The sequence below is a fragment of the Thalia democratica genome, unplaced genomic scaffold (genome assembly GCF_965202585.1).
Source record: "Thalia democratica unplaced genomic scaffold, ktThaDemo2.hap1.1 HAP1_SCAFFOLD_64, whole genome shotgun sequence".
In the NCBI taxonomy this organism is placed as follows: domain Eukaryota; kingdom Metazoa; phylum Chordata; class Thaliacea; order Salpida; family Salpidae; genus Thalia; species Thalia democratica.
In genome coordinates, this window is record NW_028139250.1 from 71,937 (window position 1) to 95,092 (window position 23,156).

At 28.8% G+C, this 23,156-nt stretch overlaps 1 protein-coding gene across 1 annotated transcript; it reads right to left on the bottom strand.

Moving 5' to 3' along the window:
• Positions 1 to 562: 562 nt before the first annotated feature.
• Positions 563 to 16,002, bottom strand: LOC145845455 (cilia- and flagella-associated protein 157-like). Its single transcript, XM_082952719.1, has 8 exons — positions 15,875 to 16,002; positions 14,720 to 14,841; positions 9,005 to 9,167; positions 8,842 to 8,946; positions 6,030 to 6,175; positions 2,861 to 2,987; positions 2,340 to 2,483; positions 563 to 987 (listed from the first exon to the last, which is right to left on the bottom strand). The coding sequence occupies exons 1-8, from the start codon at positions 15,941 to 15,943 to the stop codon at positions 700 to 702; spliced, it is 1,164 nt and encodes a 387-aa protein (XP_082808845.1). The 5' UTR covers positions 15,944 to 16,002; the 3' UTR covers positions 563 to 699.
• Positions 16,003 to 23,156: the final 7,154 nt, after the last annotated feature.

Below are 23,156 nucleotides of genomic sequence, written 5' to 3' on the forward strand. Positions count from 1 at the left end.
CTCGTTTATTATCAAGTCATAAAATAAACGATTCTAAAAAAGTTAAATCTTGTTCACAAAAAAACAAAAAGTTTCTGCTAAAACAAAAGAGCGTTTGTTTAAATTTTAGCTACTTGTAACTATTCTTGCCAACAATTATAGTCAGCCAGAACGAAAAATAAATGAATTTGCAAATTCAAAGCGCACCCGCTTTAAAAAAAAGCTGCGACGCTTAACTATACTACGACGGAACTTTTAACATCCTACACAAGAATATTCAAAAACTGCAAAATTCATGTTTTGCTCGGCTTTATATAGTATCCAACAGTAAATCCCTTATTTTTCGAAGTCTCTCAGTGAACAAGCAGATAATACTTACATTGGTTTATTTAAAAACTACATATAGAATAAAAAAGAATAGGTTTTTTTTTTAAATAACATTTATCATAAACAAAACTGTTTTTAAAACAAAATAATAATATTTTTATTTAAATTTAAATTTAAATGAGAATAATTTTTTATGTTTATCAATAAATAAAGTTAAAAAGATATAATACCACCAAAATTTTTAAGCAATTTTATTTATATTTAGTAAAATATAGTCGTTTATATTATAAAACAACTTTGTATTTCACGTAGACTGGACTAAAAATCAAAAAATATCATGAACAATATCAAAAAAGCTGCCTGTTAATTTATATTGTTTTAAATGTCTAAACATTAGGTTGCAGTAGTTTCACAACTGATTGGTGGTAGAACTCCACTGTTTTTTGTGTTCGTGCTTGGCAAATCGTTTAGCCGAATTTTATTTTTTTGATTTACTCTGGCAAGGTCATAAACCTTTGTCAAATTTGGAGATTTAACAACACTGTTCAAATCAAGCTGTGGTCGTGGCACAAGTCCGAGATCGCCAAGCTGGTAGTGTGAATTCTTTTTAATATCCGATTCTAATTTGCTTGTATTCGATTCTTCAGTTTTTGATTTAGTAGTAAGAACAGCCATCAAAGTCTGCAAAGAATTTAGGCACTATGTAGTTATATAAAAAAAAAATAAAGTTTAATAATTAAAAAAAAATTACTGCAGACCAACTGTAGCAGGCTCAAAAATGCTACAAAGCTGCAAAAAAAAGTACATCTATCAAAATTTACACTCAAAAAGAGATATTTATAAATTAGGTTTGACTTAAAACTTCGTAATAAATATATAATTGCTTGTTTTTAACTTAAGTTAACAATACAAGTCCTATAAAGTACAAAGAATTATTTGGTTTGTTTTTTATTTAAGATTAATAATAGCTTCAGAGCTCTTGGTTTCTAACTTATGAATAAAAAAGTTGAATTTGAATTTGAATAAAAAATTTGACTTTACTGTTCGCAAAAAGTGCAAAACTATTGATTGTTTTAAACTTAAAGTTAACAACTCTAGATCTACAAGGCATAAAAAATCGTTTAATATTTTTATATCTGAAATTAATTATAGATTTAAAAAAATTTTTAACGAGCCTACTTCAGTTTTTTGTTAAATCAACCGGTAAGTAAAACTTTTATAGTTTTCTTAGTTTTTTATATATGTGATTTTTGAACAGTTAAATTATTGAATTACACGGATAGGAGAATCAAAATTTAATCTATAATAAATACATATCACTTATCATTTCTTAATTCGCTGTTCATAAGAACTCGCGACCCAAACACTTAAAAACAACGAGATGTGTACAACTGAAAACTATATAAGTAGATCTTTTTATTGTTGTGTATTTGTAAGCATTTTACTGTTCAATTCAAATTTGAATTATTTTCCAATAACTAAAAATATTGTTTTAAACTCAAACTTAACCAAGTTCAATATTATCAGTCATAAAACAGATTTGTTTTACACTTGTATTTTTTAAGGTGTAACTAATCTTTAAAAAAACTAAAGTTTATTTTACTATACTTTGAATCAATTTCAGCAATAACTATCTGATTAGAAACTAAACTAAAATATTTTAGTCTTTAAAACTTATAAAAAGGTGATTTATAAAGATTGAAATATTTACAAATTATCTGTTTTATGTTTGTATCGTTTTCTAATGGTTAATTAACAAAGTTTTGTTTTAATTTATTAAGAAAATTTTAAGTAAGAAAAGCCCATAACAAAAATCTTAAACATTTCTAAAAACACACTACAATTAATGAAAAAACATTTTAGGTTTGAGCTAAACAAGCTAAAACTAAATACTTTTTTTTAAATACTTAAATACTTAAAAAAAGTTTGAATTTATAGTTTATACATAAGGTTTTCGTAGAAAAACAGTGGATGTATAAAAAAATAAAAAGGCTTTAAATGCCGTTTTAAAAAAACTAAATTAGTTGTATTACTTTTTGTTTTTCTGTCAAAAAATCAGATGGAATAGGACCAATCTCAGCAATGGCAGCATTTTGTAAAATTTGCAGCATTCTTTCAACCATTGTCGTTCGATTACTTAACAGCTCACTCTCTTCAGACGGTTGACAAGAAATAGTCTAAAGATAAAATTTGTTGAATAAAATTTAATTTGATAATAAAAATATTTAAAATAACTTTTCCAATTTATATAGCTAGGTTCTAAGTAAATAGTCTAATTAGTTGGATATTAGAAATAGCTTAATGTGTCATCAAAAAAAAATTAAGCTATAAGTAAAAGTTAACGTATTTTTAAAATACCTAGTTAAGAAACAATAGTTTACACATTTGTTTTTGTTGAAATCCCAGAAAACAGTAATAAATACTAAAGTGATAACTAAATTTTAACGAAAAAGTTTCTTAAAAAATATTTGTCAGAAAAATGTAATACGTAAACACTTTAAAGCTTAAGCTTCCGGTATGCAGCTATAAAAAACTGAAAATGCATTTAAAAAACTTTTTTTAATGTATAGGCAGTAGCACCAAGAATTTTTCTTATGCTTTCCTCATTTTTAATAGCGACATCTTTTTGAATTTTTACATCGTTCAACTTTTCTTCCATGCTTTTTAATTCTAACAATTTTCTAAAAAAAAAATCATGTTTAAATGTCTAATATTCTACTTAGACTAATGAGTGTATAATGTGTACTACTATTTGTTTTATCAAGTATGTTTAAATAAACATTTTAACACAAAATAAAACAGAAGTAATAACAAAAAGTTCCAAGTAACTTTATATCTCATTAGTATTACCTGTAATTAAATACACCAATTTTAAGCTTTTAAATACCATTTGAAACTTAATATACATGGACAGAAAATACTCATTTTATTATTTTTATACGAAGCAATTCGACAGACTTTGTGTGCTTATCAAATTTAAAAACATAAATTGAAAACTTAAAAAAAAGTGAAGATATTATGACGTATACAGGGTTAAAGTAAACTAAAGTTAAGTATAAAAAGACTAATAAGTAAATATTTAATAGTTTTACTTTACCATTCCGTAAGATTCCAGGCTTTTAAGTTTACTGTTAGTGCATCATTTTTCAAATCTAAAATTTTGTACAAGGTCTGAGGACAGACAGTGTTAGTAATTTAACAGATGATCAAATATTGCGCTGTAATAATCTGTTTTCAAGTTGCCTGTAATCCTTCAAAAAACTGGTTTAAATGTCTCTCATATGAAGAAGATGCTCTGATCTGCAGAGCAAGTGTATTTATATATGACATTCGCTGTATACGTCACAATATCTTACTAAATTTTAAAAGTTTTCAACCTATGTTTTACAAACTATAACGAGCGTTTGCTTTCGTTGCTGAAGTAGTCAGATACTTTTTTGCTGGTCTATGCCGATTTGCTTACGGTATTGTTTTTGAAAATAGATGACAAACGTTTTTACAATTGTAATGAGCATTTACGAACGTAAATTGCTGTAAAAAAAGTTAACTGTTCAACGTCCGACTTATTTTGTGTGTTTATGTCAATCTCTTGGTTTTGTTTAAATGTTTAATTATTGATAGTATGAATTAATTTCCTTGACTTTTTTAGTTAAAGATTCTATAAATTTTTGTGAATATTTAATTTGTAATGATATGTTTTTTTTTCATTTTGAAAGCCATTTTTTTAATCAATAAACTAGGGCATATATTTAGCGCTCTGTTTAGATAAAAGTTTAATAAACTAAGCTTTTAATATTTTAGACAGGTATTAGTTTATTGAACAATTATTATTAAAAAAAAAGATGAGTAGTTTACAAATATGTAGTTGCTATAGGTATCTTAAACTAATAAAAACTTTCTTACAAAAGTAAATACTTACTTTGCATATTGTTAGTTTTACGAAACTATAATAACGACTATTCAAATTGTTATAAAAATTTTAAGATGCCACATCTATAAAAAAAAATTAAAAAAAGGCTAATTTACGTCTATCTAATAAAACTATGATGGTAATGAAAACTGAAAAATAGTTTCTAAGTAGAAAATTCATAATTAATGAAAATAGTCATATTTTATCAAGATCTCAAAAAAAAATTTCATAAAAAAAGCATATGTTAATTAATAATAATTAACAAGATTACGATGAAAAAAATAATTATTGAGAATATTAACAATAACTTGATTTTTTTTAATTTGAATTGGTTTTACATCGCTATAAATATAAAAGCTAGAATTAAGGTGAAATAAATTTTTAAACAAAAATTTGAAACTAACGTTTATTGGTAGAAGCTATAAAACTTATGCTTTACAAAGTCTAGCTTTTTATAATACTAAACAAAAAAAAGAAAACTAATGTTTTTCAACCGATAATGCTGTAGAAGTAAACTGTTGTAAAAAGAGAAATTAAACAATTGGAAATTGTTTGATAACTGTATTATATACATTTTAATTTTACGTTATTCATTTATTTTTGGTGATACTACACTAGGTGAACTTAACTAGGTGAACTTAATTTGATTGTACAAAAGCATTTTTTAAATGACACAAACAAATACTTGCTAGCGGAATAATTTAAAAAACTATTTTCTTTAGAGGTATGTATAAAAAAGTTGTTTGTTACGCTCACATTTTAGTTTCTCACCATTTTTAGTTACTAGAGTTCTTTTTTTTGAACTTAGTTGTTGTATATGTTGATAAAAACATTCTAAATTAACTAAAATAACCTGAACTATTTGCAATAAAGTAACTTAGCAATAATTGATTACAATTTAATTTAAATTCAGTAGCAATAAAATATAAAAGAAAAATTTAAATCAGTTACCTAAAATTGGTATCTAAACAATCAACTGAAAATGATTTTAATAAACAAAACATCAGCGAAAGTCTACAGAGCCAAAGCCTAAACTTTCTTATGCCCTGAGACAGACTCAAATCATAATAAGATTTTATCATACCGATTATATCATAAGACCACAAGATTTCGAAAAAATGAGACCCGGGTTTCTTTCTTATTGTAATCCGTCAGTCTGCCACAAACGAAAAATCAGTAGACGTCAATTAACAAACAGTTTATAATTTTTTACCTTTGTCTTTTGCCGTGGAACGTTTAATACATTTTCTACTAGGCAAGACCTTCATGGTAAATATGATGAACCATTTGTAGAATGAGAACAACAAGTTTTTCAGTTATGGCTGACTGAGTAGTTTCAATAAGAACGAAACCCGGGTCTTAGTCTACCGAAAGCTTACGGTCTGATGATCAAACTTTATTATAACTTGATCTTATCTCACATCATAAGAAAGTCCAGGTTAAGACTCTGTAGACTTTTGCCGATGTTTTCTTTAACTGTATTTAAAACGAGTGTACCAGATGTCTAACCTGGTGGAAAACTTATTAAACGTTGCACGGCAAAATACAAAACTGATGTCACTGATCAATACCAGCAAACGGTACTTTAGTTGTAAAACATAATAAACCGTTTGTAGATTGACTGCTACCTGGTTTCGTTTGCGGCTGACTGAAGAGTCTCAAAAGGACGAAACCAAGATCACAGTGTACTGATGATCGAATTGGTACGATCAAACCATATGTAAATAACTTCATTAAGAATTACAAAGATAAAACCACATTGACTCATCGAATACCAAAAACTACTGCTAAGTGCTACATATAAAACAGCAACTTTTCAAATTTGTTTTGAAGTTGATGAAATTCGTGTATTTTTTTCTCATGCTCTTCTTTAAGTTGAGCTAAATTACCTTCTCTAGCTTCTAATTCATCAATAATAATTTCTTGTTCTCTTGCTTTAGATGTTATCATTTTCAAAACCTTGTATTTAAATTTTTAGTGAACTTTTTATAGAAATAATTAAAACTTATTTTAAAAGAAAATCTTGCTTACTTGTTATCAATAATAAAATACTCTAAACCTACTAGATTATAAGTTACAGAAAACAAGCAATAGTAGACTCACAACTGGAAATATATAAAAATAAAATTTTTGAATATTTGTTTTAAAATTAGTAATTAGAAATCTGAGACTTGAATAAGTTTACTGTATCAAAAAATTAAAAACTCTATTTACAACTGAAATTTTGCCAGTTGGAGCAAGTAAATTTAAAGGCTTGATTTTTGCTTAAAACAAACTTGGATAAATTAAAAAATATACCTCAACCGGGAAAAAGATCACTAAAAGTTACCTTATATTATAATAAAAATAAGTTAGTTTATTTACTAACTGAGTTTTTTTTTTTTTGAAAGAACAAATAAAGTTTATGTAGTACTATTTTATTAGTCGTTTAGTAAACCTACAAAAATTGTGAAAAAGTACGGCACATGTGGATGATGTAAAAAAAAAACTTAAATCAGGGTTGCAACGGGTCAGGCTAAGTCAGTTTTTGGAAAAGGTCAGGCTAGTTCATAATGGCCAAAAGTCAGTTTTTTAGGTCAAAATTGCAAAAAAAAACATTTTTTTTTGCAATTTTTAGTATTGATGATTTGTGGCAAGGACACTTCCATAGTGAAACTGAGGTACAACTATTGAGTTAAAAACAAATTTGACAGAGAAATCTATCCTTAAAGAAGATTGAAATAAATAGAAAATATTTTAAGAAACACAATTGCACTGTTTCACCGCAAAGCGAATTTTCAAATTGTATCTCTGTAATAAAATAATAAAGGTAAATATGACAAATAATATAAAATTTATGTGTTATATGTTGAGAACATTAAATATAAAAATAAACAAATATATATATTAAGAAAAATGTTAATTCTATAAAACCTTTACTATATATAGTTTAGTTGTTATTTATATTTTACAGTTACTTCATCTTGTAAAAATAATCTTTGTAGATTATTTTCTAATTAATTTTTAATTTAAAGACTTTATATCTAATGGTATTGGGTAGTATTAAATTTTATATAACAGATATGAACCTAAATTTAATTCTTTAATATTTTTCTGATTATATAAGTTTGTACAATCAGTAAGAGGATATTTTCTGTTAATAGTTTTTTTTTTCAAAAAGATTTCATAGTAAGTAATTAAAGGAATTATTTTATATAGCAGATGTATGATAATAGATGTTTGATAATAAGTGAGTATTTAATAAAAGTGCGTAATATAAATGTGTACTTATCAAAATATACGTACTCAGAAAACGTACTTAACTAAAAGTGCATACCTAAAATGCGTTCCTGAGAAGAAGGTAAAAGTCAGGCTAAATAGGTCAAAATCTTAAAAAGTCAAACTAACAAAATTTTGAGTGGCAACCCCTGTTAAGTTTAGTAGATTATAATAAAATTAAGATATACTCTTTATTCATGCTATACTTTTTTTGACTAAGCTTTTTACACTTCAAATACAGTATTCATCGTAAATGGGTAGCTTTCAAATTTGCACAAGCGTACAAAATTGCACAAGGGGGCAAAATTGCTTGAAGGCACAAAATTACAGGAAAATACTTTTGCACGAGGACACTTATGCACGAGGGGGTAAAATTGCACGAAGGATCACTTTTGCACGGGATAAGTTTTTTTTTTTTGTTATTATTTTTTTTTACTATCACTGTTACCCCTAACCCTTGGTCGGTAATATTTTTTCAATTAATTTTTATTTATTATTTTTTTTTTTTCTATCACTGTTACCCCTAACCCTCGGTCCTTAGCTATTTTTTTCTTTTTATATAATAATTTTTATTAGCTATTTTTTATACTTACTATCACTGTTACTCCTAACCCTCGGTCAGTAACTTTTTTTTATTCTTTTTCTTCTCGTGAAAAATTGTAACTCGTGCAAAATTGACCCTTGGTGCAAATTTGTCTTCGTGTAACTTTATCCCCTCGAGCAATTTTGTCTTCGTGCAATTTAGACCCGTTCCCATCGAAAATATTCTGAATAGTTTTTCCAATTTGTTATAATTTAACAAGTAATTTATTAGCTATTCAAGCGATAAATAAAATGCTTCAAATAACCACATTGTAGCTCGATCAATAAGCACCTAATATATTTAGTTAATTTAAACTATCTTACCAGGGACAAAGTTTAGTTTAGTTAGGACTAGATAAGTTATTAAAGGTAAAAAATAACATAATGAATAGAAAACCAAGAGTGTTAACATCATATAATAACATTTGATCATCTTTTATAAAATCTATTTATTTGAGAATCTTATGCATCTTTTTACCTATAAGATGTTTACTAAAATTTGCCATATTTGCCGAAATTAACTATATTTTATTTTTGCCATATTTGACTAATATTAATATTAATTATTTTTACAAACATTATTACAATAAATAATATTTATAACATCTACATTTTAAGCTTGTATCCCTTATATTATAGTCTAACTTTACGGGTTATATTTTAGAAGTTTTTGTTTTTGACAAAGTACTTTAAAATTACTAGTTATATCAGGGGCTTTAAAAGTTGGTTTTGATAGGACCCGCTTCAAATCACTTAAAATAATCTTTTTAATAAACAAAACTTACTTTAAGATTTCCGTTATTCTTTTTAGCAATATCTTTTTGAGTAGCTTCTAGTATTTGAATTTGAATTTTTAATTCTTTTTCAGTTTCTTTTAAAGTATCATTTTCCTTAAATGAAAAATATTTTTTACAAATATAACTATTGTTATAAATTAATCTAATTAACTTGAATTAAATCTCTGGTTTTTTCAGACATCTTTCCTAGCTGCATATTAAGTGACAAATTTTCTCTTATATTTCTTTTAGTCGTTTCAGACATTTGTTTATTTGACACTTTACGAAATTCTGCTGCTACTTCATTAACTCTTAAGATCATTTCTTTTTTCAGCCTGTTTATAACTTTAAGTTCAATAAAATTAATTTAGATACTTAAGTTTTTTTTTTTTGAGAACTTAAAACTATAACATAAATATAAAGAATTATCATTGTAAAAAACTTCACTAGAATTTAGAAGCCTTACAATAAATAATAAACACAAATTTTGTAAATAAAATTATCAATTTACATAAAATATGTATATTATAAACAGTATTTTAGTATATATACAAAACAGTAAATACTAAGTTTATAAGGAAATTATAGCAAGTTTTCATTGTACCACCTAAATTATCAGACAAAAAGCTTTTAGTAGATTGTGCTAAACACAACTATTACTAGGATAAATATAAAAACAGGTGATTTCTAAAAATTAAAAATTTATTTACATATATTTTTTCAATATCCTTTGCTTACTATACTTATTTTTAGTATGCACTATTCCATAACTGTAGTGCTCACCAGCAAAAAAAGAAATTCACACATAGTTGAAGGCAAAATTGAACATAAGAAGTTTCATCAGTATACATTGCTCAAAAACTCTCTTACATAGGCCTTCTAATACATAAACTTTAAATATCGAGGTTAAAACCTTTTTATTTTACAATTTATTCATAATTAGTTGTTTTAAACATTAAGCATATTTACTATAGAATATTGTAGATTAATGGGTATTGTCTACAATAATCTATAGTGGTTATTATTATTATTAATAACACACATATACACCTACTTTAGCTTCTATTCTTTACTTACAATATTTATTTTTTACAGAGCTCCGTTGATCTGTGTTTATACCTGTTAACAAACAAAAACATGTGTTAGTTTAATAAAGAAACAGTACTGTGTAAATTTGTTATTATATGTAAATCTATACGAAAATTTAATTTTAATGTAGTCTAAGATTGTATCTATTGAGTTTTCCAAACTAAGTATTAAAAAAATTCTTATAGAACGCAAGTTATCAGACGTTATCAGAAGTAGTAGCTCTTTATAAAATGTTTTTACTCCACGCTTTTTTTAATATTAAAATATTTTTGTATAATTTAAAATGAGTCAGATTAAACTCGTATTTTAAATAATTTCGTTTCGTAACAGCTTGTAGATATTTAATAGATAATTAGTGCATAGGGGAGTAGTAACTTTTATTACAACTTGACCTTATTTTATCTAAGCTACTAGTTTCTTTTTACAGATATTCAAAATTCAAATTAATTTTTGAGGTTTAGCCGGTTAAAGTCAGGGAGTACAGAAGGGAGGCGCAAACTAAAACGGCAAAAAGGACAATTTTAACTAAAGTATCTCCCCCTACGTTTTTTTAGATAACTATCTCAAAATTTTCCTTACAATATTTAGAAAAAATTGTTGTAAATGACAAAAAACAGTTTGTTTTATTTATTTTGTCATAAAAACTTCATGCTTACTTTTTTTTAATTTTCGTTACTACAGACTTTAATAAGTATTGCAAGGAGGATTTGCTTAAAGTTAGAGGTAGTTATCTCAAAAAACGTAGAAGATAGATTTTAGTGGTTTCTATTTATTCGCCGTTTTAGTTTTCTCCTTCCATAAAGAACCTGTTGTACTCTCCGACTTTAACCAGTTATACCTCAAAAATTATTAGCTTATAGCAAAGTTGGAACTCTACAAATTTAGATGAAGTTGTAAAAAAAATGATTAACTCCCCCCTTGTCCCTTAATAATTAGTTTAAATAATAAAAAACCACTCATTCTACTAAAATTATTTAATGAAACTTTATAAGATAGGTTTTATAGGGTGTTTTCGAAGAACACGTCGGCTAAAACTGAATAAAAACTATATGTCATATAAAAACGGCAAACGACCTTAATGTTTGATTAATTGTTTTAAAATATAATAAGTCTGATGGTTTTTTTAATGTATACATATGTACAGGCGACGCGTGCAAAAAGTAACTTAATTTTAAATAGTTTACAAGAGTGTCGCTAAAAAACATTTAATATTTTAAAAAACTCTTTGTTAAATCTATTTAAATGATAAAGCTTTAGAATATCTTTTTATAAAATACGGTAAATGTAATAAATACTTTTATGTTACTAGAGTATTCTAATAGTTTTTTTATTTGACCGTTGATTTTAGATTTTTAAAGACATCAAAATTTCGACTAACAAAAACTCTTTAAATTGCCTTGCACTAAATGGCATAACTTTTGTTTCAGATAGAATATCTTTAAAATCTTGGTTTCCTAAACACAAATTTTCAATTTTTTTCTATTTCTTGTTGTGGGCCTACTGTGTTTAATGTACCACAGCATTTAAAAAAAAATTACTTAACCATATTGTTTTCGATAACGAAAAGATTTTTTTCGTACACAAGGTCCTTAGACCAAAATTTTGAGCGCTTTTTTATCGTTCAATAAACAATATATACATATTACTTTCTGTTTAACACAACGTTCGTTTTTAGAATTTAAAATTTTGTTTTTCAGAAATTATTAACCAAAATATTTATGTCATTCAGCAAATAAATTTGGAAGCCAAAAGCTGATATTAACAAACAACATATCTTTGGCAAACGTGCGTAACTTTTTTTATTTTTTGCTTTTAAATATTTAATAAAGCGCTGGCGAGGGAAGAGCTTAATCTAGTAAATCAAGCGAGCAAATTGAATATAATGTTTAACTGAATGCATATTTTCTATGACCTATATATGTGTTGATTGGAGGAAAAGCCTCAACAAGAAAACACAAAGGTACTCAAGTAACTAGAGGTGTCAAAAAGCATCGTCGTTATTGCCTAAGTACGTTTGCTCTTTGTGAGATCCGTCGTTTTCAAAAATCCAAAGAGCTTTTGAATTTAAATTTTTCATTTCAACGTCTTGCACACAAAACAGCTTAAGTTCAAGACTGATCTGAGTTTTGAAAGCAGTGCATTTATAGAACTTAAAGAGGCCGTTGAAGCTTAATTAATCGGAGATTTCTTTAAGACATTAACTTGACTCCATTCATTCAAACAGAACAAGAGAGAGACGAGGTACATGTCAAAGCTAAAGTCTCGAAGAAATTTAAAAAAAACGAGGGATAGAAAAATCTAAAGCCTCTAAAGAAAGAAAGTTGGAACTTAAGAACAATTTTTAAACCCTTTACTTACGATTTCTTTCAGTATAAAAATTTAGTAGAATTACTCACCGTAAAATAGCTTTAACACTAAGGTGCATTAGCTTCAAAATTTAAATGTTTTTGTCAAACATTTAAAGGCCTTATCGTTAAATATATGTTGTATTTTTTTTTGCATTTTTAGTGTACAAACACTTTTTATAACGTTTTTGTTTTACTTTAAACTACTACATGACGTTTTTTTTTTGTGTTAAATTGCTAATAAAGAATTACTGTTTTGTTTGCCTAATGATAATATCAAATTAACATTACAATACGGTAAAATGAAAATAGCAATTTGTTTAAACTGTAATGCCATTGGTATTTTTTGCAGTCGAAAGTGGCTTTCTTTCCTTCTTTTCTCTCAAAATTAGCTTAAGAGATCGAGCTACGCTCGAAAATAAGGATTGTTTTTAGTTTTTGGTCGATTACATTTCAATTTCTTGTAAAAGTATTGTATTTCCGATCGTTACTGGTGTAACGATGGCGAATATTTTTTATATGATTTTTAGAGTCAAAGTAGTGTATTTGGTGTTATTTTTTAGCAGTTTGTATTTTGTTTTGTCGTACTTTATTCACTTGTAAATACATATTTTGTTTGTGAGACTCGATTTCATATGTAGTTTAGGCATTCTAACAATCTTACTACTTATGTAGGCTAAGTTTAAATGATAGTATAAGTTTAATTTGCGTTTGATAAATCGACTTAGCTAAGTTATTTAGCTAAGTCAATTCTAAACATTAGCTTAAGTAACCGTCACCGATATCGTTATATGACGTAAGTCAGTTAATTTCCAGGTCCGCGTAAACTTAAGTAACAACGTGTGACTGGTTCAAAATCAATAAAATATATAAGTATCCATAAAAAAGTCTTCTTTTACTCAGAAAATATAGTTTATACATACAGTGATATAAATGGTAAATATAGTGAAAACATAGTTAACATACACCCAATTCCAAACGTTCAGAAAGTTTGGCAAAAATAAACAAATTTTCGAGAATTCTAAAAAAGCTACATATAGAGCTTCCGTACCAAAATCTATTAGCACACAACTTGATTTTAACATTTGAAACTTACGGTTTTTTATTGACTATCAGACTTTTTTTATCGCTTTACAAAACTCAAAGTAACTTATGAGATATAAAAACCAAATTAAGTAAGTCTAATAGATCAGTTTCTTATTGAAGACGAAAACGACTGTTGTCTTCTCCTCAAACTTTAAATTTTTTTATTTTGTTTAAAAGGCAAGTCAATAATAAGGTATAAATTATTTTACTTCAGGAAACACTTATCTTCGAAAAACTTACGTTTATTTTTTTAATTTTAACTCTATAAACAGGGTTTTAAAAGCAGTTTTAGATTATATGCCTCTATTTAGACCAATATTCTCTAAATTCATTTTATAATCGGCCTCTTTGCCAGAAATTTAAAATAAATCTCCCCACCTGTTATTAAAAATCAAATTGTCAAACTTCGTTATACAATGGCGTTTTGGAACTTTTGAAAATTCCATAAATTACATATTTAAACATCTGGGTATGAGTTTACAATGTTTAAGTGTTAGTGTACAAGTGATAATTCTGAATGTACTTTTTAACATATCCTTTTCTGATCAAAAACAAAACATCAGCAAAAGTTTCCAGAGCCAAAGCTTAATCTTTGAAGTACTTGAGTCAAGCTCAAAATTGGTTTACAACTGAGCGACGAGTTTCAATATAAATAATGCACATATTTTTGAGACGGCCGGACGTCACTACTCATGTGAGCGAATGGTTGTTCCGTAGTTAAACATGATATATGTTTGTAGGTTGACGACTATAACTTTATATAGTTACGACTGAGTGATGAGTTTTAATAAGAACAAAACTTGGCTCTCGTTTAACCTAGAGCTTTAGTCTGATGATGAAAGTGATATGATCAAAATTTGTTTATTTCATTTATAATAATCTCTTTGTATTAAATTTAAAATTTAAGTTCTTAATTTAAAAAAAATAAACAAAACTAGTTTTATTTATTTTTTATTTTAATAAACCAAGCTTCGTATACTTAATACGATTTTTTTAGACTTTAAAAATAGACTTCGTTATTTTGTCCTTTTTTAATGGACAAAGAAAAGCGTCAATAGTGTACTGCAAAAGTGGCAAAAAAACAAAAACTCAAGTAATACTAGTAGCCGTGAAAAGAAAACATAATCTGATAACTTAACTTTCAAAATAAAAACTAACTACAAATTGAACAGTATAGAACTTTTTTTTACCGTCAAAAATAAAATTAACTCAGACTCATTTATATTAAGATCAAAAACTAACTTGAAATTTCCTAAAAAATATTTTTTTAACTAACTCGAGTTAACTCTGTGGACTTGAAACCCTGCTATAAATGATAAAGTATATGGTTTTTAAATAACAAATAGTTATTAGCAAAACAAAAAAACCTGTCTTTGTCTACAACAGCTTTTCTTTCAAGGTCATACAAAATTTGTTTGTGTTTTTTTTCTTGTTCTAAAAGTTGGTTTTCTAAATCTTCTAGGTGTTTTTCCATTTCTTCTTTTTTAGTCTAAAAAAGTACTCAGTTAGCATTAACTAGGACTGAAGAACTATAAATATTAAGAGTTAAAGCCATAGGGGAGTCTAAATTTTTTTTTACAAAAATCAACATAGGCTGAAAGCTAAAATTATGTATAAACAAGATACTTTCATAGAACATAATAAACTAATTTACTTTCAAGATATAGTCAGTGGTGTAAAAGTTTCCGATTCAAACTAAATAAAGGGACATCTTTCATTGCCCATTTTCACGGAATTTTTAAAAATTCACTAAAAATATATCTTTTTTTTTCATTTTTTAAGCAATCCTCTAACATTTAGGAAATTTCCCTTGCATTAAAAGAAAATTTATAATGTAAAAATATAAAAACTTAAGATTTCTGAGACAAAAACAAAACAAAAAAATATTTTTCTCATTAAATAAACATGTATATATTTTTACTCAAAACTAAGAAAATCTTATAACAGGGTTGATTATTACTAGATTAAAATTAAACTGAGAAAATTTGAAAGCAACTTTTTAAAAACTGTAGGATAAAATAGATTTATAACGCAGTAGTTTTTTTTTCAACTCATTACATCGGTCCTTCCATAATGAATCTATAAAACTCTTCGACTTTTTACCCTTATATCTAAACACTAACTTGAATTTTACGGAGTGGTAAAACGCAAGCGCTATTTAAGTTAAGGATCTTTAAAATAAGATCAACAATCAAAAACGTATCCAACAAGATAAAGGTATAAAATTTGAAGTGAGCTCCTTAAAAAATTTAGGGGAAAATAAGCTTTTTAAATAAAAGAAGTATTTATCACTGTATTCCTTTTTACCTTTAAGTACGCATTGAACTCCTAAACTTTGATTCACCTTTCCTTTAAAATTTGATCATTGAAAAAAAAAGGTAAAAGGCAATTGGTAGCTTGTTTAAAAATCTTCAAATTGCGTTAAAGTTGTAAAAAACTGATGTACCCTCTAGGGTCTTAAACAAGTTTTGGTCTAGTTTTACAGTATTTTAAAATCGATAAACAAAAAGAAAAGTTCAAACTTTAAATTCTTCCAATGCAGCTAACTTTCCACTCAAAAAAATATTTTCACCCGTCAATTGGTCTCGCATTTCTTGGAATTCTCGTTTAAGTTGTGTAATCTGGGTTTCAAACGTTTCTTTCTCTTGGTCTTTCGCCTAAAGTTAACTTTCAACATATATCTATAACATTTTAAAAGTTAAGTATACACAATAAATACTTGTAACAAACAAGAGTAACATGCAAGTATAACAAGCAACAAGTATTTTTGCAACAAGATTTGCAGTCTAACAAAAAATAGATGCATGTAGAAAATATACACCTTTATCTGATAGTTTATACTTTTATGTTAATATAACTGAACAGAATATAAATTAAATGACAAACAGCTGAACGTAGGAAATGTGCTTTATGTGGAAAATTTGGGAGTTATAAAAAAAGTATGATAAATAAAAATAAAACAATACTTAAATTGCAAAAATTATGAAATACATGCTAAAAAGTGTAATATATGCAAAGAACTAATTATAGGTCAAACAATAAATATTTTTACTAAACAATGGAACATACACAGAAACACTTGGAAACATAATCAAATCATGAATAGAAGGACCAACTTGCTTTATTTAACATTATAAAAAGTTTCATTAATAATACATACCAGGGACGTAGCTAGCTCAAAAAAGTTACGAATCTGCAAAAATCAAAACATCTGAAATGACGTTGTGACTTTAAAAATGGAATGTTTAAGTATGGGTGATAACTGTATACAAGACAATTTATTTTGCTCCACACCCCCTATGACTTTTATTTTGCTTTATGTGTTGCCACTTGTGTAAATCCATAAAACTTTCATTGAAAATAAGTATAAAAAAATCACAATTTAACTCAAAAGTATTTTTATCGTTTTCAAAATCAAACATTTAAGGTAGTTAATAGAAACAAGATTAAATTATGCAAATTTTTGTAACTAAAACTGCATGATTTTGATTATTGAAGTAAAAGCTACAGCTTCCATTAGAATCAATTTTGCAATGCAGCATTTTGACAAATTAAATCTTTAACGCGCTAAATGTATACAATTTAGATGTATATTTGTTTAATTTTTACAACACTAAAAATGCTAAAGAGTACATATATGTCAAAATTATCTCTCAGGAGTGCATATGTAAGTATAGATCAATACTAAAAGCTAAGAAAATGGAATCTTTTCAAGCTGAAATAAAAGCATGTTTTTTCGCACATAGGTATACGTTTCTGCAGAAACGTACCAAGCTACGTGCCTGATACATACTATAAAAGAATAAGCATATAGATATAGTAAAATTATTAGAGGGACCATTTAGAAATAGTTTAGATTTTGTAAAATAATGGTGGATCAAAAAAAACTAAATCAAGGAATTAATTTAAACAATTTGTTCAAACAATAACTCAAAAAATTATAAATCAACATACAAAGTTTTCACTATTTAGAAGGTTTTTTTTTCTATTTTTTTCAACAAGTGTTATCTATGGTTACCGTAGTTACAGTAACCATAGATTTACATTACAAAACTTTGATAAGTACAAAACTTTAATGAGAGTTTGTCTACTCAAATTCAAATAAATTTTGTTATATTCTTTTTTCAGTTATACTTGAATATATATTAATAAGCCTTAAATTTAAGTGAATTATTATTTCTTTTACATATTTAAGTAATATTTTAATAGATTTGAATTTTATTCCTTATCTAAATGTATCTAAACTAAAAAATATCTTTATTATATTTCTCTATAAACAAATAATTTTCTACATAATTTAAAATGTTTTAATAAATGAAATATCTTTGAATCTGTTGTTTTTATTTTTAAAGAGTTTAGACAGATTTTTTCAATTGGTTTTTTTGAACCAATTGTAACGCTATCTGCCCTGCGTTGTGATAATAGTTAATAAATTTACAAAATAACTAGTTGTAAACACTGACAAGTTTAAATTTATTAAAGCACTATGACGTTTGCTTAACGACGAATTTTTAGTACAAAATGCTATTCTTGTTGTAGCAACGGTCAGTTTTATTTATAAACTCTTGTTGATGACATTGAATTGGAACTTTTAGTGGATTGCAGTTGAGTGTTTAAACTTTTGTAAATTTGTTACTTTAAAAGAAGTACCAAATTATAGATTAAACTTTGTTGCTTATTGAAGAAATTATTAAATTATTCTTCAGCTTTATCAACTTTTTGTATAATTTTTACTTGAGTTAATACGTATTTTTTAAATCACATTTGTTATTAAATATTGTTGATTAAACTGTGCTGTATAAATTATAACCGGTTGTTTTTAGTTTAAGCTACTATTTAAGTGATTACTATACCATTAGAATGATTAAGACTAAGAAGGGCTTAAGACATAAAAATAAGTTAACGGGTCATGCGGATACTGAGCCATCAGTATCCGCTGACTTCAATGGCGACTCTGACTTGATATCGAACTCACAATCTCCCAGCAATATTCAAGCGACAATAAACAGCGCTCATGAAACAGAAGTAAGCGCGCAGACTAGGGACAATAATGAAATTGTAGATTTTAATGCTATAGATGAAGTTGACTTAGACGTTGAGGATTTAGCTCACTTACTAGAGCAAGCTAAGGTTTTAGAGAAAAAAAATAAACTAAAAAATGAACTAAAAGCTATTTATAGAAGATTAGATACCAATAAGACCATAAATGACAGCGGCCTCACCCTTAACAATCACACCTCGCACGCTTTAGGTGAAATGTCAACACAAATAAGTTTCAAGAAAAAAACTCTTGAAAATTGTAAGCTTTTTCAAAAAATTGATGCCGTACGCGATCCGGCTGTGGAGTTACGTTTTTTTGAAGACCGGTGTACGGCTTATGGTATAACATCTGAAATGGAGAAGTTTGAAATTCTCCAGAGAATTTGGCCCCGTTCAGATATAATTGACTTCGTTGAAACACACGACGAAGACAGAACTTATAGCAGTCTTGTTAACTTTTTACAAGGGAAAGGAAGCAAATTGCCTCGCATATTAGGTGCAAGCCCATCATGGCCAGAGCCAGTTCAATTCCAGGACTTGTTTTTGGCAGCTAAGCAATGGGCAAAGTCTAAAGAGGAAGACAGAATTAAATACTTTATGCACAGACATGCCCCTAATAATTTAAAAAACAAAATAAAGGAATGTTTTGGGCTTGAATATAATGAGTTTATTAGGCGCACGGAATTTATATGCGACATTGAAGAACAGAGGGTCTTTGAAAATGCTAAAAACTTTTCATACGAACCTCAGCGATTTAAGCACAATAAGAGATATTACAAACAAAAATGGCATGAGAACATTCCACAAAAAAGGGAACATTTCCGCAGCTATGAACACAGTCGTAGTCAGGGGTATTTCGGGGAAGGGTATAACAAGCGCACGAATTACGAACAAAACGCGCTTTGTCACAAACATGCAAAGTTTGGAGATAGGGCAGACTATTGTGCTGCAGTTTCAACTTGCCCTATGTCCCCGTTACGGCAACAACACGATCAAAAAAACGATTTCCCATCTTCAAAACAATGAGAGGACATGAGGATGGGAACAGAGTTCCTCTTAATAAGCCTGTAGAATCCGTACCAATTCGTCCCTCTGCCAAACCATGGCAGCCTAAAAAGCCATCACCTGAAACAAACTCTCACTCTCAATTGCGTAATGATATCACGACAAAACCAATTGTAAAAACTAATTGGTCGTTTGCTATTTCAAATAAATCGTCTATAAATCCAAAAACCTTGCCTCAAAGTCTATTATTTGCAAAGGACAATGTTACAAACGTTCTTTTCTTAATTGACTCTGGATGTGAAGTTTCTATATTGCCTAAGAATCTAACAAATGGCATAAACCACTACTTTAAGCCGTTCAGTAGAACTATAAAGGGTATTGGCGACAATGAAATCCACCCCATAGGGAGTGCTTGCGTTGACCTTAAGCTAGGTAATTTAAAAACCATTAAACATAATTTTTGGGTTACTCAAGAGTATAGGAGTTATGGCATTTTAGGTATGGACATTTTAATGTCAAACAAACTGTTAATATGCCCTTTCACGTTAGAATTGACGCATCAATTGTCTAACAAAACGACTAAACTGTTTAGGGCCGCTGACTTGCCTGCGTCGGTAGTTGTGTCAATTAATACGGGGGAAGTTAAGGATAGTAATAACATAGCTACGTTAGAGACCAAGTGTCAAGCACTACTGTTGAATTACCCTGAGCTTACAAAAACTCCTGATTATACTGCTCCTAGAAAACACAACCACTTTCTAGAAATTATAGTTGACAATTATAAACCGCGAATGATTAAGGCGCGAAGATGTAATTTAACTTGTCAACAAAAGGTAGATAAAAATTATTCAGACCTAATTGCGAGAGGTGCTGTTGTAAAGGGGGATGCCGACATGTGTGCATCACCAATCACGGTAGTGCCCAAAAAAGATGGTGATTTGCGTATTTGTGTTGATTATACAGTTTTGAATGCCCACACACGCCCATTTTCATACCCGCTACCGCGCATAGATACGCTCTCGGAAAGAATTCCGGGAGGTACCCGTTTTTTCAGCACGTTAGATCTTAAAGAAGCTTACTATAGCTTACCTCTTCATCCAAACTCACGAAAATATGCTGCTATCATAACTAATTCCGGGGTATTCGTCCCTAAGGTGACTTCTTTCGGGTTGCGGAATGCGCCAACACGTTTTCAGCAGTTTATGGACAGTATCTTGTCCTCTTGTGGGGCTTTCACTTTTGTATATTTAGATGATATTCTTGTGTTTTCAGATTCCGCGGACAGTCACATATCACATTTAAAACAGGTTTTAGAAACATTATCGACAAACGGTTTATTTTTAAATCAAGCAAAATGTTCTTTTGCTAGAACCAAGGTAGATTTTTTAGGTCATACAGTAGGTGTTGACGGGGTTGATGTTATGGAATCTAAGGTAGAAGCTATAAAAAAATTACCCTTACCAAACACGCGCAAAGAGTTAAAAAGGGTAATTGGTATGATTAATTACTATCATCGATTCATACCAAACTTGGCCGAAGTAATGGCACCGTTTAATGAAATTTCGGGGGGATCTAAGGCAAGCAATAGGGCAATTATTAAACTTACTGATGGCCAAATCAAAGCTTATCATGACACAATAGCTCTGTTAGTTAAAGCAGCAACAATAAGCTATGAAGACCACACAAAACCCCTAGTTCTCTTCACGGACGCTTCCGACAGCCACGTTGGCGCAGTTCTGGAACAAGAAGGGAGAAATGGGGGAATGCAACCGCTTGCGTTTTTTTCAAAAAAGCTCCCTCCATTTAAGCAAGTACGTTCTACTTTTTATAAGGAACTTCGCGGGGTGTATTTGTCTCTTAAGCACTTTCAAAGCAGAATATTGGGGAGATCCTTAATAATACGTACTGATAGTAAATCAGTAGAAAGGGCCATTAAAAACGAAATGGGTAATCATTCTCCAGCGGAACAACGTTGGATATGCGCAATCAAGGAATTTAATCCAATAGTAAGGCATATAGATGGCCATGATAATGTAGTAGCAGATAGTTTAAGCCGACCCCCACAGTCGGCAATGCATGTTCGTGCGTATAACCAGGATTCTGATTTTGTTTATACGTCTGAGTCAGAGGCTGAAGACAGCGAGTCTGATTACGGTGATTTAGACGGTGAAGAGGAAATTTTAGGTAGTCCGTTAAATGAAGTGATCGGGGAAAATACGACTAGCTTAAATATGATAAATAGGGAAGTTATTGCGGTCTTGCAATGTAATGAACCGGGGCTAGTAGATACCGCACGTAATATGAAGAAAACGGTCGAATATTTACAACCAGATAATTTAGCGGTAGTGGTAGACGAAAATAATAAGCGAATCATTCTGCCCGAATCTATGCGCCTAACAGCATTTAATGTGGCCCATGATAGGTTGCACCTGGGAATTGATAAAACAATCGAGTCTATTGCAAAAGACTATTACTGGCCTACATTAATAAAAGATGTGACTCATTGGGTCAAAAGCTGTGTGGTATGTCAAGCGACCAAAGTAACAAGATATAATCGTCCAAAAATTGGTTTTTTTCCAGACAATACGGAACGATTCCAGTTCGTTCACATAGATCTTGTCGGTCCTTTAAATGAGTCATTTTGTAATAATAAGTATATTTTAACTGCCAAAGACCGAGCCACAGGGTTTCTTGTAACTATGCCGATCACAGATAAGAAAGCTTTGACTGTCAGAAATGCTTTTTTTCAATGCTGGGTGGGTCCATTCGGGGTCCCTCAAGTTGTTGTTTCTGATAACGGTCGTGAATTTGTTAACACCGTGTTAACCGAAGCGTTCGAGCAGTTAGGAATAGATCATCGTTTGGTATCCCCATACAGCCCTCAATCTAACGGTTTCATCGAGAGGCAACATAAGACTATCAATGTTGCACTTCGCGCGTTATCTGATAAGACAAACTGGGCTTTGCATTTGCCTCTGATAACGACAGCTTTAAACAATACCTTCGTTGAAGGTTCACCTTATACCCCAGCTCAATATGCTCTAGGGACGGCCCAGAATCTCTCGGGGAGAGTAATGTTCGACAAAATTGAGGGTACTGACATTATCACCACACCCAACACTCTAGAAACTAAAGTATTTTTGAATATGATGGCTAAAATTGGTAGGCAATTTAAGCGCCACAATAATAAATCATACTATGAACCAGGGATTTTCGAATGCGAATGGGTTTGGCTTAGGAGACAAAACAAGCGAAAACTTAGCACACTCTACCATGGTCCATATAAAGTGCTTTCTTGTTCAGAGCAAAGTATGATTATTCAAAAGAATTCTGGGTTGGTAAAGGTTTCTATAAGGAACGTGAAAGCGTATGTTCCCAGAGTTACAACTTGTGAGGAAACTAAAACATACAATTTAAGGGAACGAGAAGTCCCCATAAGTTATGCCGAAGCATCTAGCTCAGATGAATTCTAAGCGTTCATTCGGCGTAAGTATCTTTTTTTTTTTACTGCTTTTAAACGTTTATGTATATTTAGGGGTAGTGAATGGAAAACAACTGGTTATAATTTTATTTTCTTTCTATTTATTTCTTTGGTAACTAGTTTATTTAATGATTTATTAGTAGTTGATTTTTTTTTTTTTAGTTGTTGCAATTAAAATATTATTTTTTGGTTAAAATACCTGTACAAATTTAATAAAGTTTTTCTCTTCTTTTTAATTAATTTTTCTTTTTTTTATATCTTCAAAAGTGGTTAATTTT

Bases quoted from the DNA above. Each gene is read 5' to 3' on its own strand.
- LOC145845455 (XM_082952719.1), bottom strand. From the start codon at position 15,943: ATGCGAGACCAATTGACGGGTGAAAATATTTTTTTGAGTGGAAAGTTA. The intron at 2,988-6,029 runs GTTGCTGTTTTA...TTTTTTTTTTAG, and splicing joins CTTCAAAACAAATTTGAAAA to AAAATTGTTAGAATTAAAAA. The intron at 2,484-2,860 runs GTTTTTTAAATG...TTTTATCTTTAG, and splicing joins CTGCCTATACATTAAAAAAA to ACTATTTCTTGTCAACCGTC.